Here is a 17073-nt window from a genome sequence, read left to right as displayed (position 1 = left end):
TAATTATTTCTTCAGTTAATGTTCCAAATGTTTCATTAATTGCTAGTTATGGGATTTAGTAACAGTAACAGTAGCGCCGTAAGACTCATAAGACCATCCTAATTGTGAAGTGACACTGCCGTGAGCATTACTGAATGATTATGACAGATGTCATTTTGTGTCATCCGGCAAATGATCTCACTTTTGAATGGATGTAAAAGAACAGAGATGGACATAAATGGAGTTAGTGACGTAATTTGCCAGATGACACTTCATGACATCTGTCATAAGCATTCTTTAATGCCCATGATAGTGTCATGCCATAATTATGGCAGTCTTATGACGCTGCTTTAGGGCTGCAGCTATCGATTATTTTAGTAGTCGATTAATCGATGAACTAGTCAGTTCGAATAATCGAGTACCGTATTGGCCCAAATATGAGACTGCCCTGATTATAAGACGACCCCCTTTTTTTCAAGACTCGAGTTTGAAAAAACTACTTTTTGAACACCAAATTAATTTTTATGTAGAAAATAATGACAGTACATCCGGGGAAAAAATTAGTATAACATTATATTTGGGAGCAAAAGCATGTGATTTTGCCTCATTCAAATCTTAATATCTGAACATTTAAATATGTAAACTAAAGTGCAATCACATTCGTAAATGAATGGCTTTTGGTTTTTGAAATGTAAGTAAACCAATCTATTGTGATAAAACAACAAAATTGCAATAACCGCATTAACCATCAAAGTGAAGTCTAACTGTAACTGTAGTCTTGAAACAAATCTGAATAAGGACATTGCATTAAAATAATGCAAACTGGTTAAACTTGAGAGTAGCTGAGATCTATCATGACAGAACATCGCTTCAATGAAATCTGGCGCCATCTAGCATCGTGAATGGGGAGAGTAGCTGAGATCTGTCATGACAGAACATTGCTTCGATGATATCTGGCGCCATCTAGCGTTGTGAGTGGGTATAATGTCTAGACCGCGAATATAAGACGACCCCCTCTTTTTCAGTCTTATTTCAATGCAAAAAAACACCGTCTTATATTCGGGCCAATACGGTAATCGGATAAGAAACATGAAAAATTAAAATACCTGAGCTCAGCGACTAACAGTATAAAAAAATAAATAAATGAGGATCTATGCAAACTTAATAGCAAAAGTCCGCTAGCTTAAATGCTATAAAATGCTAACTTTTTTTTTTTAACAATGCTCTTAACAAATCGCTCAGACACATATTCCCACAAAAAAAAAACAGCTAAATGTATCTATAAACTAAATTACGAATTCATTAAAAAAAAAAAAAAACGGCGCAAACAAAAACTTATCTTATGTTGGTCTTAACAGGGAGCAGCTGGATTCACCCATGAAATGAGGCAGACCGGAGGGCAGTGTATCCATCCTCGCCACTTTAATTAAACGAATACTTGAAGCAGCAAAATTTAGAATCTTTTTTTTTTTTTTTATTCAATTACTCGAGTTAATCGATTAATCGTTGCAGCACTATGCTGCTGTCAAATAAAGTGTTCCCCGTTAACAAGAGCTGCAACAATTAATCGATTAACTTGAGTATTCGATTAGAAACAAATATTCGAATTAAATTTTGTTGCTTCGAGCATTCGTTTAATTAAAGTGACGTTGTAATGGTTTATTTTGAAAGTGTTTGCATTTAGTTTTATTGATTAGGCTGCCTCTGCTCTGCTCCCTGTTAAGACCAACGTAAGCTAAGTTTTTGTTTGAGCTAATGTTTTTAATGCATTCATAATTTAGTTTATAGGTTTATTTAGCTGTTTTTTGTGGGAATATGTGTCTGAACAATTTGTTAAGAGGATTGTAAAAAAAACAACAACAAAAAACTAGCATTTTATAGCATCTAAGCTAGCGGACTTTTTCTATGTAAGTTAGCCAATTGATCTTTTGTTGTACATAGATCCTCATTTTTTTAAAAAAAGTGTGTGTGTATATATATATATATATATATATATATATATCGTTTGAGGCTCAGCTCAGGTATTGTAATACTTCATGTTCCTTATCCGATTACTGGATTATTCAAACTAACTAGTCTATCGATTAATCGACTACTAAAATATTCGATAGCTGCAGCCCTACTGTTAACCCAAATAAATAAACAAATAAGCCGCACTGGACGATAAGCCGCAGGATTCAAAATGAGGGGGAAAAGTAGCGGCTTATATTCTAAAAAATTACGGTACATTGGCTAATAGATGAACAGACTCTGGACAACACTCCCTGCAAAGCAACAATGACAGAAATGCAGAAGGTAAAGGTGCTGACTGGGCGTGACCGCGTGAGGTACTGGTTTTAAACAATATTTGATTTCCCTTGTTAGTATTGTTACCAACAACTGCTAACAACCTTATCTGCAAAGGTTGAATCAAGGGAACTGAACTGTTATTTGCAGATGACCTGGATGACTGCAAATCCCCACAGATATCATGTAAAAATGTGATTTCGTGGTTCGTTAATGCTAAAACTACACTGCACATTATATCGAAACAGTCTGCTTCTGTCTTAATTTTGTTGGCAAAATTCCAGGTTCTTCAGTCAATAAGAATTACCATGCCGTAACCATGTGACAGGAAAAGAGCATGGCTCAACTAAACAAGCGTGATGTTGGTTAAGAATGCTGTCCTCACAACCCCCGTGCAAAGGCATGACTAGAGGAATAGCTGGAATCATTCAGTTACTATGCCATGTGTAGTTCTTGTCTATCGATATGCAGATTGGAATATCATGGTAGTTTTTTTAAATGCAAAGACTTATAGATAATATTAGGGCTGCTGCTATCGATTATTTTAGTAGTCGATTAATCGATGAACTAGTCAGTTCGAATAATCGAGTAATCGGATAAGGAACATAAAAAATTACAATACCTGAGCTGAGCCTCAGACGGCATAAAAAGAAAATAAATAAATGAGGATCTAAGTACAACAAAATAACAATTGGTGAACTTAGATAGCAAAAGTCCGCTAGCTTAAATGCTATAAAATGCTAACTTTTTTTCTCCAATGCTCTTAACTAGGGTTGTTCCGATCATGTTTTTTTTGCTCCCGATCCGATCCCGATCGTTTTAGTATGAGTATCTGCCGATCCTGATATTTCCCGATCCGATTGCTTTTTTTTTTTTTTTGCTCCCGATTCAATTCCAATCATTCCCGATAATTTGTCCCGATCATATACATTTTGGCAATGCATGAAGAAAAAAATGAATAAAACTCGGACGAATATATACATTCAACACACAGTACATAAGTACTGTATTTGTTTATTATGACAATAAATCCTCAAGATGGCATTTACATTATTAACATTGTTTCTGTGAGAGGGATCCACGGATAGAAAGACTTGTGACTTTGTATATTGTGACTAAATATTTCCATCTAGTGTATTTGTTGAGCTTTCAGTAAATGATACTGTAGCCATGCCCAAATGCATGATGGGAAGTGGAACCATGACTGTGCGTAGTGCTAGCAATTGATATATTTTCTCTGCATTGTGAAATAACGTATGGTGTCAAGAAAAAGATCAATTGCTACCTTGCTTCCCCACATTGCTTCCCTTGATATGACTAATCGTAGGGATAGGGATTGTAAGGCTTTAGCCAATTAAAAAAAAAGGCTCTAAAGGCTTCCAAAATTCACTCTACTCATTTTACGCTGCCTTTTAGCTCTCTGTATAGGTAAAATGACGCCATTACAGATTGTGCGCGACAATGCGTGAGTGGGTCGTGCAGCGGATGCATTAATTGCATTAAATATTTTAACGTGATACATTTAAAAAAAAAAAAATTACCGCCATTATCGGGATAAATTTGTTAACCCTACCTTAAGTCAAAACTAAAGACTCTGGATGAGTGTAACATATTATGTCTGTAACGTTAAATACAATTAGAAAACGATTGAATTAAAATATATATATATATTTAAAAAAGGCATGTCCGATATTTTTTTGCCGATTCCGATACTTTGAAAATGACGTGATCGGACCCGATCGATCGGCATCCCTAATCCAAAGGGTTAATTCTGATTTACGCAGAAATCCGGGCTGCATAGCCAGCTCAGGAACGGAACTCGATTGTAAACCGGAGACTACTTGTACTCAAATTGATGTAATGCGTGAGTATTTGGACCATATGTAACAAAATGTCTAAACAGTTATCAAATAGTTATTAATTAAATCCACTTCAATTGGAAACATTCATTGGAAACAAACAGGAAATTACTTCTAGAACCAAGGTTCCACTGCCATAATAATGAATACATTGTGACACATATGTTTCCTTCTTTCAGATTTAGTAGACTGTCTTCCTGGTATCATGAGCAACCTATTAGAAGACAACATTCAATTGTGGACAATGAAGAGCAATTGCGGGGACATGAAGGTGGAATCCGTGTTGGATCACATAAATGCTGCCTCTGACAAACCTTTACCAGCAAATTTACGTGCCACTACCTCTGTCAAATCTCCTACCCTTTACATCTTCACCTCTGGAACTACTGGTGAGTATACACTGCTATGTTGTGAAGTCCAAGCACTATCAGTCCATAGATGCTAGATGATATTAAGCCTGTCGCAATATGCAATAATTCCATTTATCGCACGGTAAATAAAAATGAAGGCGATAATTTTTCCGATGCGATTTATCGCCTTGCGTGCACCTCTTTTTTTAGTTTAGTGCAGTTTAAGTTTAGTGCAGGTGGAGAAAAAAAAGAAAAGGTGACGCTTACCATTGAAATGAAGATGTGAATGATAGCAAAATATAAGCATGGTGTGTACATCCATGAACTGGGTCGTAGAATGCCGATCTCGGCCGTGGGTCCCCCTCCATTCGCCAGTCTTTATAAGTTAAGGTGACAGTTCTCATTGTGGTAACATCGCCTAAGAAATCGCCAGCTTCGTCAGGTTTCAAATCATTTATTCCATCAACTCGCCGAGTGTCCACTGCTGTTGACGCCAGGATCGAAACAGAAAGTAAAATAGGCTCTCCTGCTCACCGTCAGCCCCGCGGTGCGTTCAGGTACAGCAAAAAACGTCCGCCACATTAGAAGCCGATTCGTTACATTAGTAAAGGTACTGTACTGTATTATTGTTATTATTGCTGTTATTATATTATTGTTATTCTGATTTTTATTCATATTTTATTTGTTTCGCTCTTTGTAATTGCTATTTGCAATAGTAACAGCAGTATTTATAAAGGATGTAGTGTGGGTTTTTGGGCTGTGGAACGAATTATTGGAATTATAATGTATTCTTATGGGAAAATCCTGCTCGACATATGACCATTTCGACTTACAAACAAGCTCCTGGAACGAATTAACTCCGTATGTAGAGGTACCACTGTATTACACATGGAACACCATAGCAGAAGCTATGAGGGGAAACCTTTTCATTTGCCTAGATGCTTAGATTATTAAGTGGAATTTCATTTTTCTTAAAAAAACACATTTTATTTCTTCTGTGTTTCTGTACAGTATTAATATTGTTGTCTTTTACTTAAAAGAGGCATTGGTCTATTGTTTTTAGTTGTGATTTCCTAAAAAGTATTTTTGAATTTAAGAGTAAACATTTATTGCGTTTAAATGGGTGTACATGATCTATTGGTATATACTGTATTCTCCCAGTGTTAATGTAAATTTTTTTTATTTTTTTTTATTAGGGGGTGCAATAATATCGCATATCGCAATAATTTATGAAATAAATTATCGCACACTAAAATTTGTTATCGCGACAGACCTAGATGATATCACTATTTTTTTCATTGGAAAAATAGAAACCTTTATGTAACAAGAAAATAAAAGCACATTGATTCTGAAGTCTTTTTCAGGGTTGATCTGGAGGAGTTTGAGCACTGTTCACTTTAGGCCTGAACGAAAAAAAAACTATCATTGCGATTGTGGTTGGGTTTGCGATATATTGCGATATTAAAAATTGAAGAATTTTCACCAGAGAACTTGAATAGCTCTCTTTGGGATAGGCCTTAACAATATTAGAAAAAAATGAACTGCGTTATACATTCATGTAAAAAAATTAGGACACCCTATTAAATGTTCCGTTTTTTATTAAGAAATGTTCACTGGAAAAGAATGTGATTTAATTGCAGGTAAACAACAAAAAATAACAATGTTTTACTCATTAAACTGAATATATCAACAAAAATGCATATTCTAACTAGGGTTGTTCCGATCATGTTTTTTTTCTCCCGATCGTTTTAGTTTGAGAATTTGCCGATCCCGATATTTCCCGATCCGATTGCTTTTTTTTGCTCCCGATTCAATTCCAATCATTCCCGATAATTTTTCCCGATCATATACATTTTGGCAATGCATTAAGACAAAAAATGAATAAAACTCAGACGAATATATACCTTCAACATACATACAGTACATAAGTAGTCTATTTGTTTATTATGACAATAAATCCTCAAGACATTATTAACATTCTTTCTGTGAGAGGGATCCACGGATAGAAAGACTTGTGACTTTGTATATTGTGACTAAATATTGCCATCTAGTGTATTTGTTGAGATTTCAGTAAATGATACTGCAGCCATTCACCCAAATGCATGATGGGAAGTGGAACCATGACTGTGCATAGTGCTACCAATTCATACAGTGCCTTGCAAAAGTATTCGGCCCCCTTGAACCTTGCAACCTTTCGCCACATTTCAGGCTTCAAACATAAAGATATAAAATTTTAATTTTTTGTCAAGAATCAACAACAAGTGGGACACAATCGTGAAGTGGAACAAAATTTATTGGATAATTTAAACTTTTTTAACAAATAAAAAACTGAAAAGTGGGGCGTGCAATATTATTCGGCCCCCTTGCGTCAATACTTTGTAGCGCCACCTTTTGCTCCAATTACAGCTGCAAGTCGCTTGGGGTATGTTTCTATCAGTTTTGCACATCGAGAGACTGACATTCTTGCCCATTCTTCCTTGCAAAACAGCTCGAGCTCAGTGAGGTTGGATGGAGAGTGTTTGTGAACACCAGTCTTCAGCTCTTTCCACAGATTCTCGATTGGATTCAGGTCTGGACTTTGACTTGGCCATTCTAACATCTGGATACATTTATTTTTGAAGCATTCCATTGTAGATTTGGCTTTATGTTTTGGATCATTGTCCTGTTGGAAGATAAATCTCCGTCCCAGTCTCAGGTCTTGTGCAGATACCGACAGGTTTTCTTCCAGAATGTTCCTGTATTTGGCTGCATCCATCTTCCCGTCAATTTTAGCCATATTCTGTCCCTGCTGAAGAAAAGCAGGCCCAAACCATGATGCTGCCACCACCATGTTTGACAGTGGGGATGGTGTGTTCAGGGTGATGAGCTGTGTTGCTTTTACGCCAAACATATCATTTTGCATTGTGGCCAAAAAGTTCAATTTTGGTTTCATCTGACCAGAGCACCTTCTTCCACATGTTTGGTGTGTCTCCCAGGTGGCTTGTGGCAAACTTTAAACGAGACTTTTTATGGATATCTTTGAGAAATGGCTTTCTTCTTGCCACTCTTCCATAAAGGCCAGATTTGTGCAGTGTACACCTGATTGTTGTCCTATGGACAGACTCTCCCACCTCAGCTGTAGATCTCTGCAGTTCATCCAGAGTGATCATGGGCCTCTTGGCTGCATCTCTGATCAGTTTTCTCCTTGTTTGAGAAGAAAGTTTGGAAGGACGGCCGGGTCTTGGTAGATTTGCAGTGGTCTGATGCTCCTTCCATTTCAATATGATGGCTTGCACAGTGCTCCTTGAGATGTTTAAAGTTTGGGAAATCTTTTTGTATCCAAATCCGGCTTTAAACTTCTCCACAACAGTATCTTGGACCTGCCTGGTGTGTTCCTTGGTTTTCATAATGCTCTCTGCACTTTAAACAGAACCCTGAGACTATCACAGAGCAGGTGCATTTATACGGAGACTTGATTACACACAGGTGGATTCTATATATCATCATCGGTCATTTAGTACAACACTGGATCATTCAGAGATCCTCACTGAACTTCTGGAGTGATTTTGCTGCACTGAAAGTAAAGGGGCCGAATAATATTGCACGCCCCACTTTTCAGTTTTTTATTTGTTAAAAAAGTTTAAATTATCCAATAAAGGTTGTTCCACTTCACGATTGTGTCCCACTTGTTGTTGATTCTTGACAAAAAAATTAAATTTCATATCTTTATGTTTGAAGCCTGAAATGTGGCGAAAGGTTGCAAGATTCAAGGGGGCCGAATACTTTTGCAAGGCACTGTAACTTCAGTGAGACGCTTTTTGTAGCCATCTACCAGTCTTTGACATCGGTCATTAGACTAGTGGGGAACCTTCAGCGTTTGTATTGCCTGTTTATTTTAACATACTGAGGTCATTCTGTGTTTTCCACTACAGGGCTTCCGAAGGCAGCAGTGATCACTCACCTCCAAAGCTTAAAGGCAGCAGGAGGATTTTGGGCATTTGGGGCAAATGAAAGTGACGTGATGTACATCCCTTTGCCGCTTTATCACAGTGCAGCTTCCCTAATTGGAATAGGGGGGACCGTTGAGCTTGGTGAGTAGACTTGATACAAAAAAAATAAGGTCTTCTAAAGAGGATCATTTTATATGAAGGGTACTAGCCTGTGAGAGCCTTCTGAAGATATGCATGTGTGTGCAGTATATCTATTCTCTTGTCAAAATGTACTATGAGAGCAATCTCTTGAATGCAGTAGAATTTGCTTCCAAATATTTTTCTGGCCTTTATAAACAGTACCGTTTCAAGAAAAAGTCAATGAACTCATCAGGTAGAGGTCACTATCCCTACTGATCTCTTAAACCTTGAACAGGTTATTGACCTCTGATATGTAATTGATTAAATGTGGGGCAGAGGGTAAAGACGGGTGGAGTTTAGTACATCCAATTAAACAGGCTTTTGTTAAATATTTGCATTACTTCTATTCTGTGTCTCGTTTTTGACAGGTGTAGGCAGACTGTCTAAACAGAAGCAATATTTCTTGTTGATTTTGTTCATAAACTAAATTGCTTACTGAGGTCCACTATATTATAAAAAATATATTTCAAAATTAAATCAGCGAAGAGTTGGGACCACAAAGTCTGAACAGCTACAGTGGTATGGAAAAGTATCTGAATCTTTTGGAATTTATCACATTTCTGCCACCGTCACCATCAAAGGTAATGTGATCTTTGTCAAAATCACACAGATGAAAAAAACAGTGTCTACTTTAAATAAAACCACCCGAACATTTGTATATCTGTATCCACCCAAATCATTAAAACTAAATGCATCACTTTCAAAACACATGATTAAACGAATCCTCGAACCAGCAAAATTTAATTTGAGGCTTTTTGTCCTAATCTAATGACTCAAGTTAATTGATTAATCGTTGCGGCTCTAGTTATAAGTAATGTCGTGTAAATTAGTGCAAAGTGGAAAAACAGTTTAGTGAGTCAATTTATACAGTGGTATAAAAAAAGTATGTGAACCTTTTGGAATTTCTCACATTCCTGCATAAAATCACCATCAAATGTAATCTGATCTTGGTCAAAATCACACAAATGAAAAAACAGTGTCTGCTTTAACTAAAACCACCCTATCATTTATAGGTTTTCATATTTTAATGAGGATAGTATTAGTATTCAAACAATGACGGAAGGGGGAAAAATAAGTAAGTGACCCATCACATTTATTACTTTGTGCCCCCCCTTTGGCAGCAATAACTTGAACCAGACACTTCCTATAGCTGCAGATCAGCCTGGCACATCAATCAGGACTAATCTTGGCATATTCTTCTCTACAAAACTGCTGTTGAAGTCTGGACTTTGACTTGGCCACTCCAGAACGTGTATTTTGTTCTTCTGAAACCATTCTGAAGTGATTTACTTCTGGGTTTTGGATCATTGGCTTGGTGCAGCATCCATCTTCTTTTTAGCTTCAACTGTCTGACAGACGGCTTCAGGTTTTCCTGCAAAACATTCTGATAAACTTTTGAATTCATTCTTCCACAAATGATTGCAAGTTGTCCAGGCCCTGAGAAAGCAAAACAGCCCCAAATCATGATGCTCCCTCCACCATGCTTCATAGTGGGAATGAGGTGTTGATGTTGGTGAGCTGTTCCATTTTTCCTTCACACATGACGTTGTTTGTTACTCCCAAACAATTCATCTTTGGTTTCATCAGTCCACAAAATATTTTGTCAAAACTTCTGTGGAGTGTCCAAGTGTCATTTTGCGAACATTAAACGAGCAACAATGTGGCTTCCTCCGTGGAGTACTCACATGAACACCATTCTTGACCATATTTTTACATATAGTTGATGTGTGCACAGAGATATTGGACTGTGCCAGTGATTTCTGTAAGTCCCTAGCAGACACTCAAAGGTTCATTTTTACCTCTCTGAGTATTCTGCGTTGAAGTCTTGGTGTCATGTTTGATGGATGGCCACTCCTTGGGAGAGAAGCAACAGTGCCAAACTCTCTCCATTTGTAGACAACTTATCTGCCTGTCGATTGATGAACATCTAGACTTTTAGAGATAGTTTTGTATCCTTTTCTAGCTTTATGCAAATCTACAATCCTTGATCGCAGGTCTTCAGACAGCTCTTTTGACCAAGCCATGATGCACATCAGACAATGCTTTTCATCAAGACAATTCTTACCAGGGGTGTTTTTTATTGTGGGCAGGGCAGGGCACACGCCTGACTTAAATTTTTTGTTAAAAATTGGTTTCAATTGCTCTTTAAGTCTCCTTAGGCAGAGGGCTCACTTACTTATTTTTTCCCTTCTGTCATTGTTTGCATGCTATCCTCATTAAAATATGAAAACTAGGGTTGTTCCGATCATGTTTTTTTTTTTGTTGCTCCTGATCGTTTTAGTTTGAGTATCTGCCGATCCCGATATGTCCTGATCCGATTGCTTTTTTGAGTATCTGCCGATCCTGATATTTCCCGATCCGATTGCTTTTTTTTGCTCCCGTTTCAACTCCAATCATTCCCGATAATTTTTCCCGATCATTTACATTTTGGCAATGCATTAAGAAAAAAATGAATAAAACGCGGACGAATATATACATTCAACATACAGTACATAAGTACTGTATTTGTTTATTATGACGATAAATCCTCAAGATGGCATTTACATTATTAACATCCTTTTCTGTGAGAGGGATCCACGGATAGAAAGACTTGTGACTTTGTATATTGTGACTAAATACTGCCATCTAGTGTATTTGTTGAGCTTTCAGTAAATGATACTGCAGCCATGCCCCAATGCATGATGGGAAGTGGAACCATGGTGGGAAGTGGAACCATGACTGTGCGTCGTGCTACCATTGGATATATCATCTCTGCTTTGGAAAATAACTCGAGGTGTTAAGATAAAGATCAATAGCCACCTTGCTTCCCCACATTGCTTCCCATGATATTTCTAATCGTAGGGAGAGGGATTGCAAGGCTTTAACCAATTGAAGAAAGGCTCCAAAGGCTGCCAAAATTCGCTACTCATTTAGCGCCACCTTTTATCTCTTTATATAGGTAAAACGGCGTCATTACAGATTTAGCGTGACAATGAGTGAGAGGGTCGTGCAGCGCATACATTAATTGCGTTAATTATTTTAATGTGACACATTTTTTAATAAATTAATTGCCACCATTATCGGGATATTTATGATAACCCTACCTTAAGCCTAATCTAAAGACTCTGGATGAGTGTAACATATTATGTCTGTAACATTAAATACAATTTGTAAACGAATTAATTAAAAAATATATATATATATTTAAAAAAAAGGCATGGCCGATATTTTTTTGCCGACTCCGATACTTTTAAAATGACGTGATCGGACATCCCGATCGATCGGGACATCTCTAATGAAAACCTATAAATTTTTGGGTGGTTTTACTGAAAGCAGACACTGTTTTTTTCATCTGTGTGATTTTGACAAAGATCAGATCACATTTGATGGTGATTTTATGCAGAAATGTGAGAAATTCCAAAATGTTCAGATACCGTACTTTTTCATCCCACTGCATATGGAGAATGATTTACTGTTTAACAACTATTGTTGGTTATCACAGGTGCAACATGCGTTCTAAAGAAGAAGTTCTCAGCCTCACAATTCTGGAGTGACTGTCGGAAACATAAAGTGACTGTTTTCCAGTATATTGGTGAACTTTGCAGATACCTCTGCAACCAGCCAAAGGTAAATATTTGACATGTTACTATGAATGTTGTTAAACATAGTATAGATTGGTGTTATGTTGGTGTTATGGACATCTTTGTGGCAAAACATGAAACGTTTTGAGATGGCACCTCTAAAAGGCCAAACTCTTGCGTGACATTCGCTCAAAGCAGGTGTATACAGAAAATGAGATTTAAATGGCTTTAATTAACTATTTTCATGGCAATAGAAATTGGAAAAATATAATTTTCGGACTATTAGCTGCTATTTTTTCCCCCTCATTTGGAATCCCACAGTTTATAGTCTAGTGCGGCTTATTTGTTGATTTATTTGGAGTAATAGGGAACACTTTATTTGACAGCAGCGCCATAAGACCATCATAAATATGACACTTTCATGGGCATTACCGAATGGTTATGACAGATGTCATTTGGTGTCATCCGGCAAATTATGTCACTAACTCCATTTATGTCCAGCTCAGATCTTTTACATCAATTCATCGTGAGATAATTGGCCGGACGACACTAAAATACATCTGTTATAAGCAGTGATTAATGCTCATGACAGTGTCATGTCATAATTATGATTGTCTTATGACAGTCTTATGGCGCTACTGTCAAATAAAGTGTTACCAAATACCATAACTAGCAATTAATGAAACAACTACAACAGTAACTGAAGAAATGATTAGAACAGAACATGAATTTTAATTGTTATTTACATCTGTAGTGCTGCAATGCATGCTAGGAGGCATGTTGGAGGATAACAGTGTTGACAGAATGTGACAGCAGAGGTTGACTGTCTCTCCCAAGGTAGCAGTGATGGCCAAATGAAGCTTCTTGAAGCAATGACATATATTATTCCTGGTGGTTTATGACGGTCTTATGATGCTGCTGTCAAATAAAGTGTTACCGGTTAATATCTTTTGGGGGAAAATATCCCATAATACAGTGATGACAGATGCGGCTTATATTCCAGTGCGGCTTATCTATGAACAAATGCGGTTTTTGTGTCAAATTTCGTGGGTGACGGTTTATAGTAACGTGCGCCTTATAGTCCAAAAATTATGGTATATAAATATAACATAATGATATTCCTGATTTTCATGCAAGTGTGAAACAATATTTATCAATGTAAGTACAGTTGTACAAATCCTGGATTATTACCAGGGCTGGTGCTTTAACACTGAATGGAAATCTTTGGTCTAATAACAACAAAGTCGCCTGTCACCTACTGGTAATTCACGTGAGTATGTAATCATGTGACACCGAGAGCGTCTTCTCATTTCACCTTGCGAGCAACCACTGATCCCAAGTAATTGATTGATTTGGTAGTCTAAGACTGGGCCCAGAGCTCAGTCTGTTTTGAGACCGGGAAATCACCGGAAAAACCTGTTATGCTGCACCGAAGCGCTCCCCTGGTTTGACGAGTACATCCTGACTTAGCAGCCCTGTGAGAGGCGACTGAGCCAACCACACCTGGCAACAAGTCTGTGTCAAACGGCATTCAGCCCAGTTCCCTTGACATTAGGGCAAACGTACGCATGGAGGCAACATGCAGTGCTTGGGTCGATGTATCCAGTATTATGCACCTGTTTCAAATACAGGTAGTCCTCGGGTTATGATGTACTCGACTTAAGTGTAGGGTTGTTCCGATCATGTTTTTTTGCTCCCGATCCGATCCCGATATTTCCCGATCCGATTGCTTTTTTTTTTGTGCTCCCGATTCAATTCCAATCATTCCCTATAATTTTTCCCGATCATATACATTTTGGCAATGCATTAAGAAAAAAATGAATAAAACTCGGACGAATATATACATTCAACATACAGTACATAAGTACTGTATTTATTTATTATGACAATAAATCCTCAAGATGGCATTTACGTTATTAACATTCTTTCTGTGAGAGGTATTCACGGATAGAAATACTTGTAATTCTTAAAGGATAAATGTGACTTGTATATTGTGACTAAATATTGCCATCTAGTGTATTTGTTGAGCTTTCAGTAAATGATTCTGCAGCCATTTAACTTCTGCCCAAATGCATGATGGGAAGTGCAACCATGACTGTGTGTAGGTACACCAATTGATATATCTTCTCTGCGTTGGGAAAGAACATAGGGTGATAAGAAAATGATCAACTACTACTTTTCTTCCCCACATTGCTTCCCACGTTATTTTTAATCGCAGGGAGCTGTATTGTAAGACTTGAGCCACATCAGAATTGGCTCCAAAGGCTGTCAAAATTCTCTCTATTCATTATACGCTGCCTTTTAGCTCTCTGTATAGGTAAAACGGCGCCATTACAGATTGAGCGCAACAATGCGTGAGTTGGTCGTGCAGCGCATTCATTAATTGCGTTAAATATTTTAACAAGATACATTTTTTAAAAGATTAATTACCGTCGTTATCGGGATAATTTTGATAACCCTACCTTAAGCCTAAACTAAAGACTCTGGATAAGTGTAACATATTATGTCTGTAACGTTAAATACAATTAGAAAACGATTCAATTTAAAAAAATATATATATATATTAAAAAAGGCATGTCCGGTATTTTTTTGCCGATTCCGATACTTTGAAAATGACGTGATCTCTACAACCAACTTTATAGGATGCTGAAATTATCCCCACCAACTTTTAAGCAACCTTATTTGCATGATGACTTCAGTTATATAGGTCATTTAGATTGTCTTCCTATATGTTGTGAGGACAGAATTGATCTGACCATTATTAAGTGATTTACAGTATTTTCATTACGTTCAGACTTACATTGACCCCTTTTCACTCGGTGAATGTGCTAGTCCATTTTTTCGCACGTTTGATTGGCTCATGACTAGGCATGTGCCGGTATGAGATTTTCACGGTACGATAACCGTGAGCAAAAATACCGCGGTTTCACGGTGTCGCGGTATTGCAATTATAGCTCCAAAATTTTGAGATGTATGGGTTTAAAAAAAAAAAAAAAAATCCATTGAACAGGATTTTTTCAAAACATATTTGCAAATTGGAACATGAATATAATGTGAAAATAAATAAATTAACAAAAAATGACAAATTTTATATAAAATTAAAATAAATAGAACCTAGACTATACCCACAGCCACAGCTCAAGTTGCTCAATATTAGAGTAAGAACAAAATAATTGCTATAAAAAGTAAAAACACTTCTAAATAAAATTAAAAATATATACTGTATGACTTTTTTTTGAGGGGGGAAGCTCAAGTGAAGTTTCGCCATTTTTAGCCACTGTGTCAACTCTAGTCTACATGATGCCATGCCTTTGTGTTAAAAAGAACAAAGAATTCATAAGTTAATAAGTTAGTTAAAAATGTATGAGTTAGTTTTATGAATTAGTTAAAATGTAAATATTGTTGAGGAAAGGTTTAATCTCAAAAAAAAAAAAAAAGTGAGGAGTGAGACCTCCTCTCTCAATTAGCGATCTTTGACGCTATTCTTTTTCTTTCCACCCTTCATTCAAGCTTTTCTCTCACTCAGCGGCTGTGAGACATAGAAGAAGCTGCTCTCCAGTTTAGCCTAGGCGAACATTCGTCTTTGTAAGTTTTAGTTAGTTTGTATATTGAATTTGAAAGGAAAATGTGTGTTTTGTTTTTGGCGAACTTTTTAATGATGCTACTGCTATCCTGTTGAACCTAATCACACGTGGAAAAATACAATTGCACAACGTTTTAAATGTATTTATTTGTATATTTCACCATGATTTGAGAGCTCAATAAATTGAACAAAAGTACGCCTTGTGTTTGGAGGATTTGTTTTTGGGTTTGCTGGCTGTTTAGTGACACTCACGGCAACAAACGGGAAGGGGTGAGCGGTGCTGCACCAAGCCACTTCGGCTGCATTTTGGCACATGAAAAATAGCGAATACCGTACTAAGGTATGACGGAAAATTTTAGTGGTTTTGAAACCGCGACGTTTTCACACCACGGTAAACCGTGAAACCGGTAACCGGCACATGTCTACTCATGACTTGAACTACAACCATAGGTAACTATAGGTAAAACGGCGTCTTTATAGATTGAACGCGACAATGCGTGAGTGGGTCGTGCAGCGCATGCGATAATTATTCAACGTGATTAATTTAAAAAATTAAGTACCGCCGTTAACGCAATAAATTTGATAGCCCTACTTTAAGCCAAAACTACTCTGGATGAGTGTAAGACATTTTGTCTGTAACGTTGAATACAATTAGAAAACGATTTAAATATAAAATATATATACCGTATATATATTAAAAAAAGGCATGTCCGATATTTTTTTGCCGATTACGATACTTTGAAAATGACGTGATCGGACCCGACCGATCGGGACATCTTTACAAAGTTACATGATTTCGACTTTATGACACTGGAGTCTCGTCCCCACAGTATCTTATTTTTTACTTTATTAACATGACTTGTTCTGTCCTAACTAAATGTGAAGTTGTTCAGCTTGACAAACAGCAAGCAAAGCAATTATGCTTTTTGAAGCTTTTCACTACCTTCACTTTTGACAATTTGTAAAGCTCTAACACAGATATGTACACGTCTGTTCAAAACGACACGCATTTTAATAATAAAACACACGACACAAAACGATTGGTGTCCAAACGTCCATCTATTTAGAAGATTAAAGAGCATACGACAGGAGAAAAAAAGTCTTAAATAGCATTATTATGTGAGTTAGAATCATATTTTGAGACGATTCGACTATATACAACAATTTAGCAAAGCGCAGATGACGAGAAATTAGTCTTTTAATCTGCCGGTTAGCCACGCCTACCATTATAGGGCTCTAGCGTCCCCAACAGGTGGTTGACGTCAGCGGGAGACTGGGCTCATCGGTTTTACTACTCAGCCCATTGAGGGGGAATTATTCAGAACGAGGAAAACGTGACGAAGAGAG

At 37.1% G+C, this 17073-nt stretch overlaps 1 protein-coding gene across 1 annotated transcript in view; it reads left to right on the top strand.

The window, feature by feature from the left end:
* The window catches only part of slc27a6 (solute carrier family 27 member 6), a 68366-nt gene that overhangs the window by 11982 nt on the left and 39311 nt on the right, over positions 1 to 17073 (top strand). Inside the window, exons 2-4 of the mRNA XM_057818333.1 lie at positions 4304 to 4513; positions 8386 to 8544; positions 12065 to 12189. Coding sequence (XP_057674316.1) covers positions 4304 to 4513; positions 8386 to 8544; positions 12065 to 12189 — 494 coding nt within the window. The remainder of the gene's footprint in view (positions 1 to 4303; positions 4514 to 8385; positions 8545 to 12064; positions 12190 to 17073) is intronic.

This window comes from Corythoichthys intestinalis, chromosome 17, assembly GCF_030265065.1.
Source record: "Corythoichthys intestinalis isolate RoL2023-P3 chromosome 17, ASM3026506v1, whole genome shotgun sequence".
NCBI classification, from domain to species: Eukaryota; Metazoa; Chordata; class Actinopteri; order Syngnathiformes; family Syngnathidae; genus Corythoichthys; species Corythoichthys intestinalis.
Note: the sequence above shows the minus strand (reverse complement) of the source record. Positions and strands in the feature narration are given on the sequence as shown.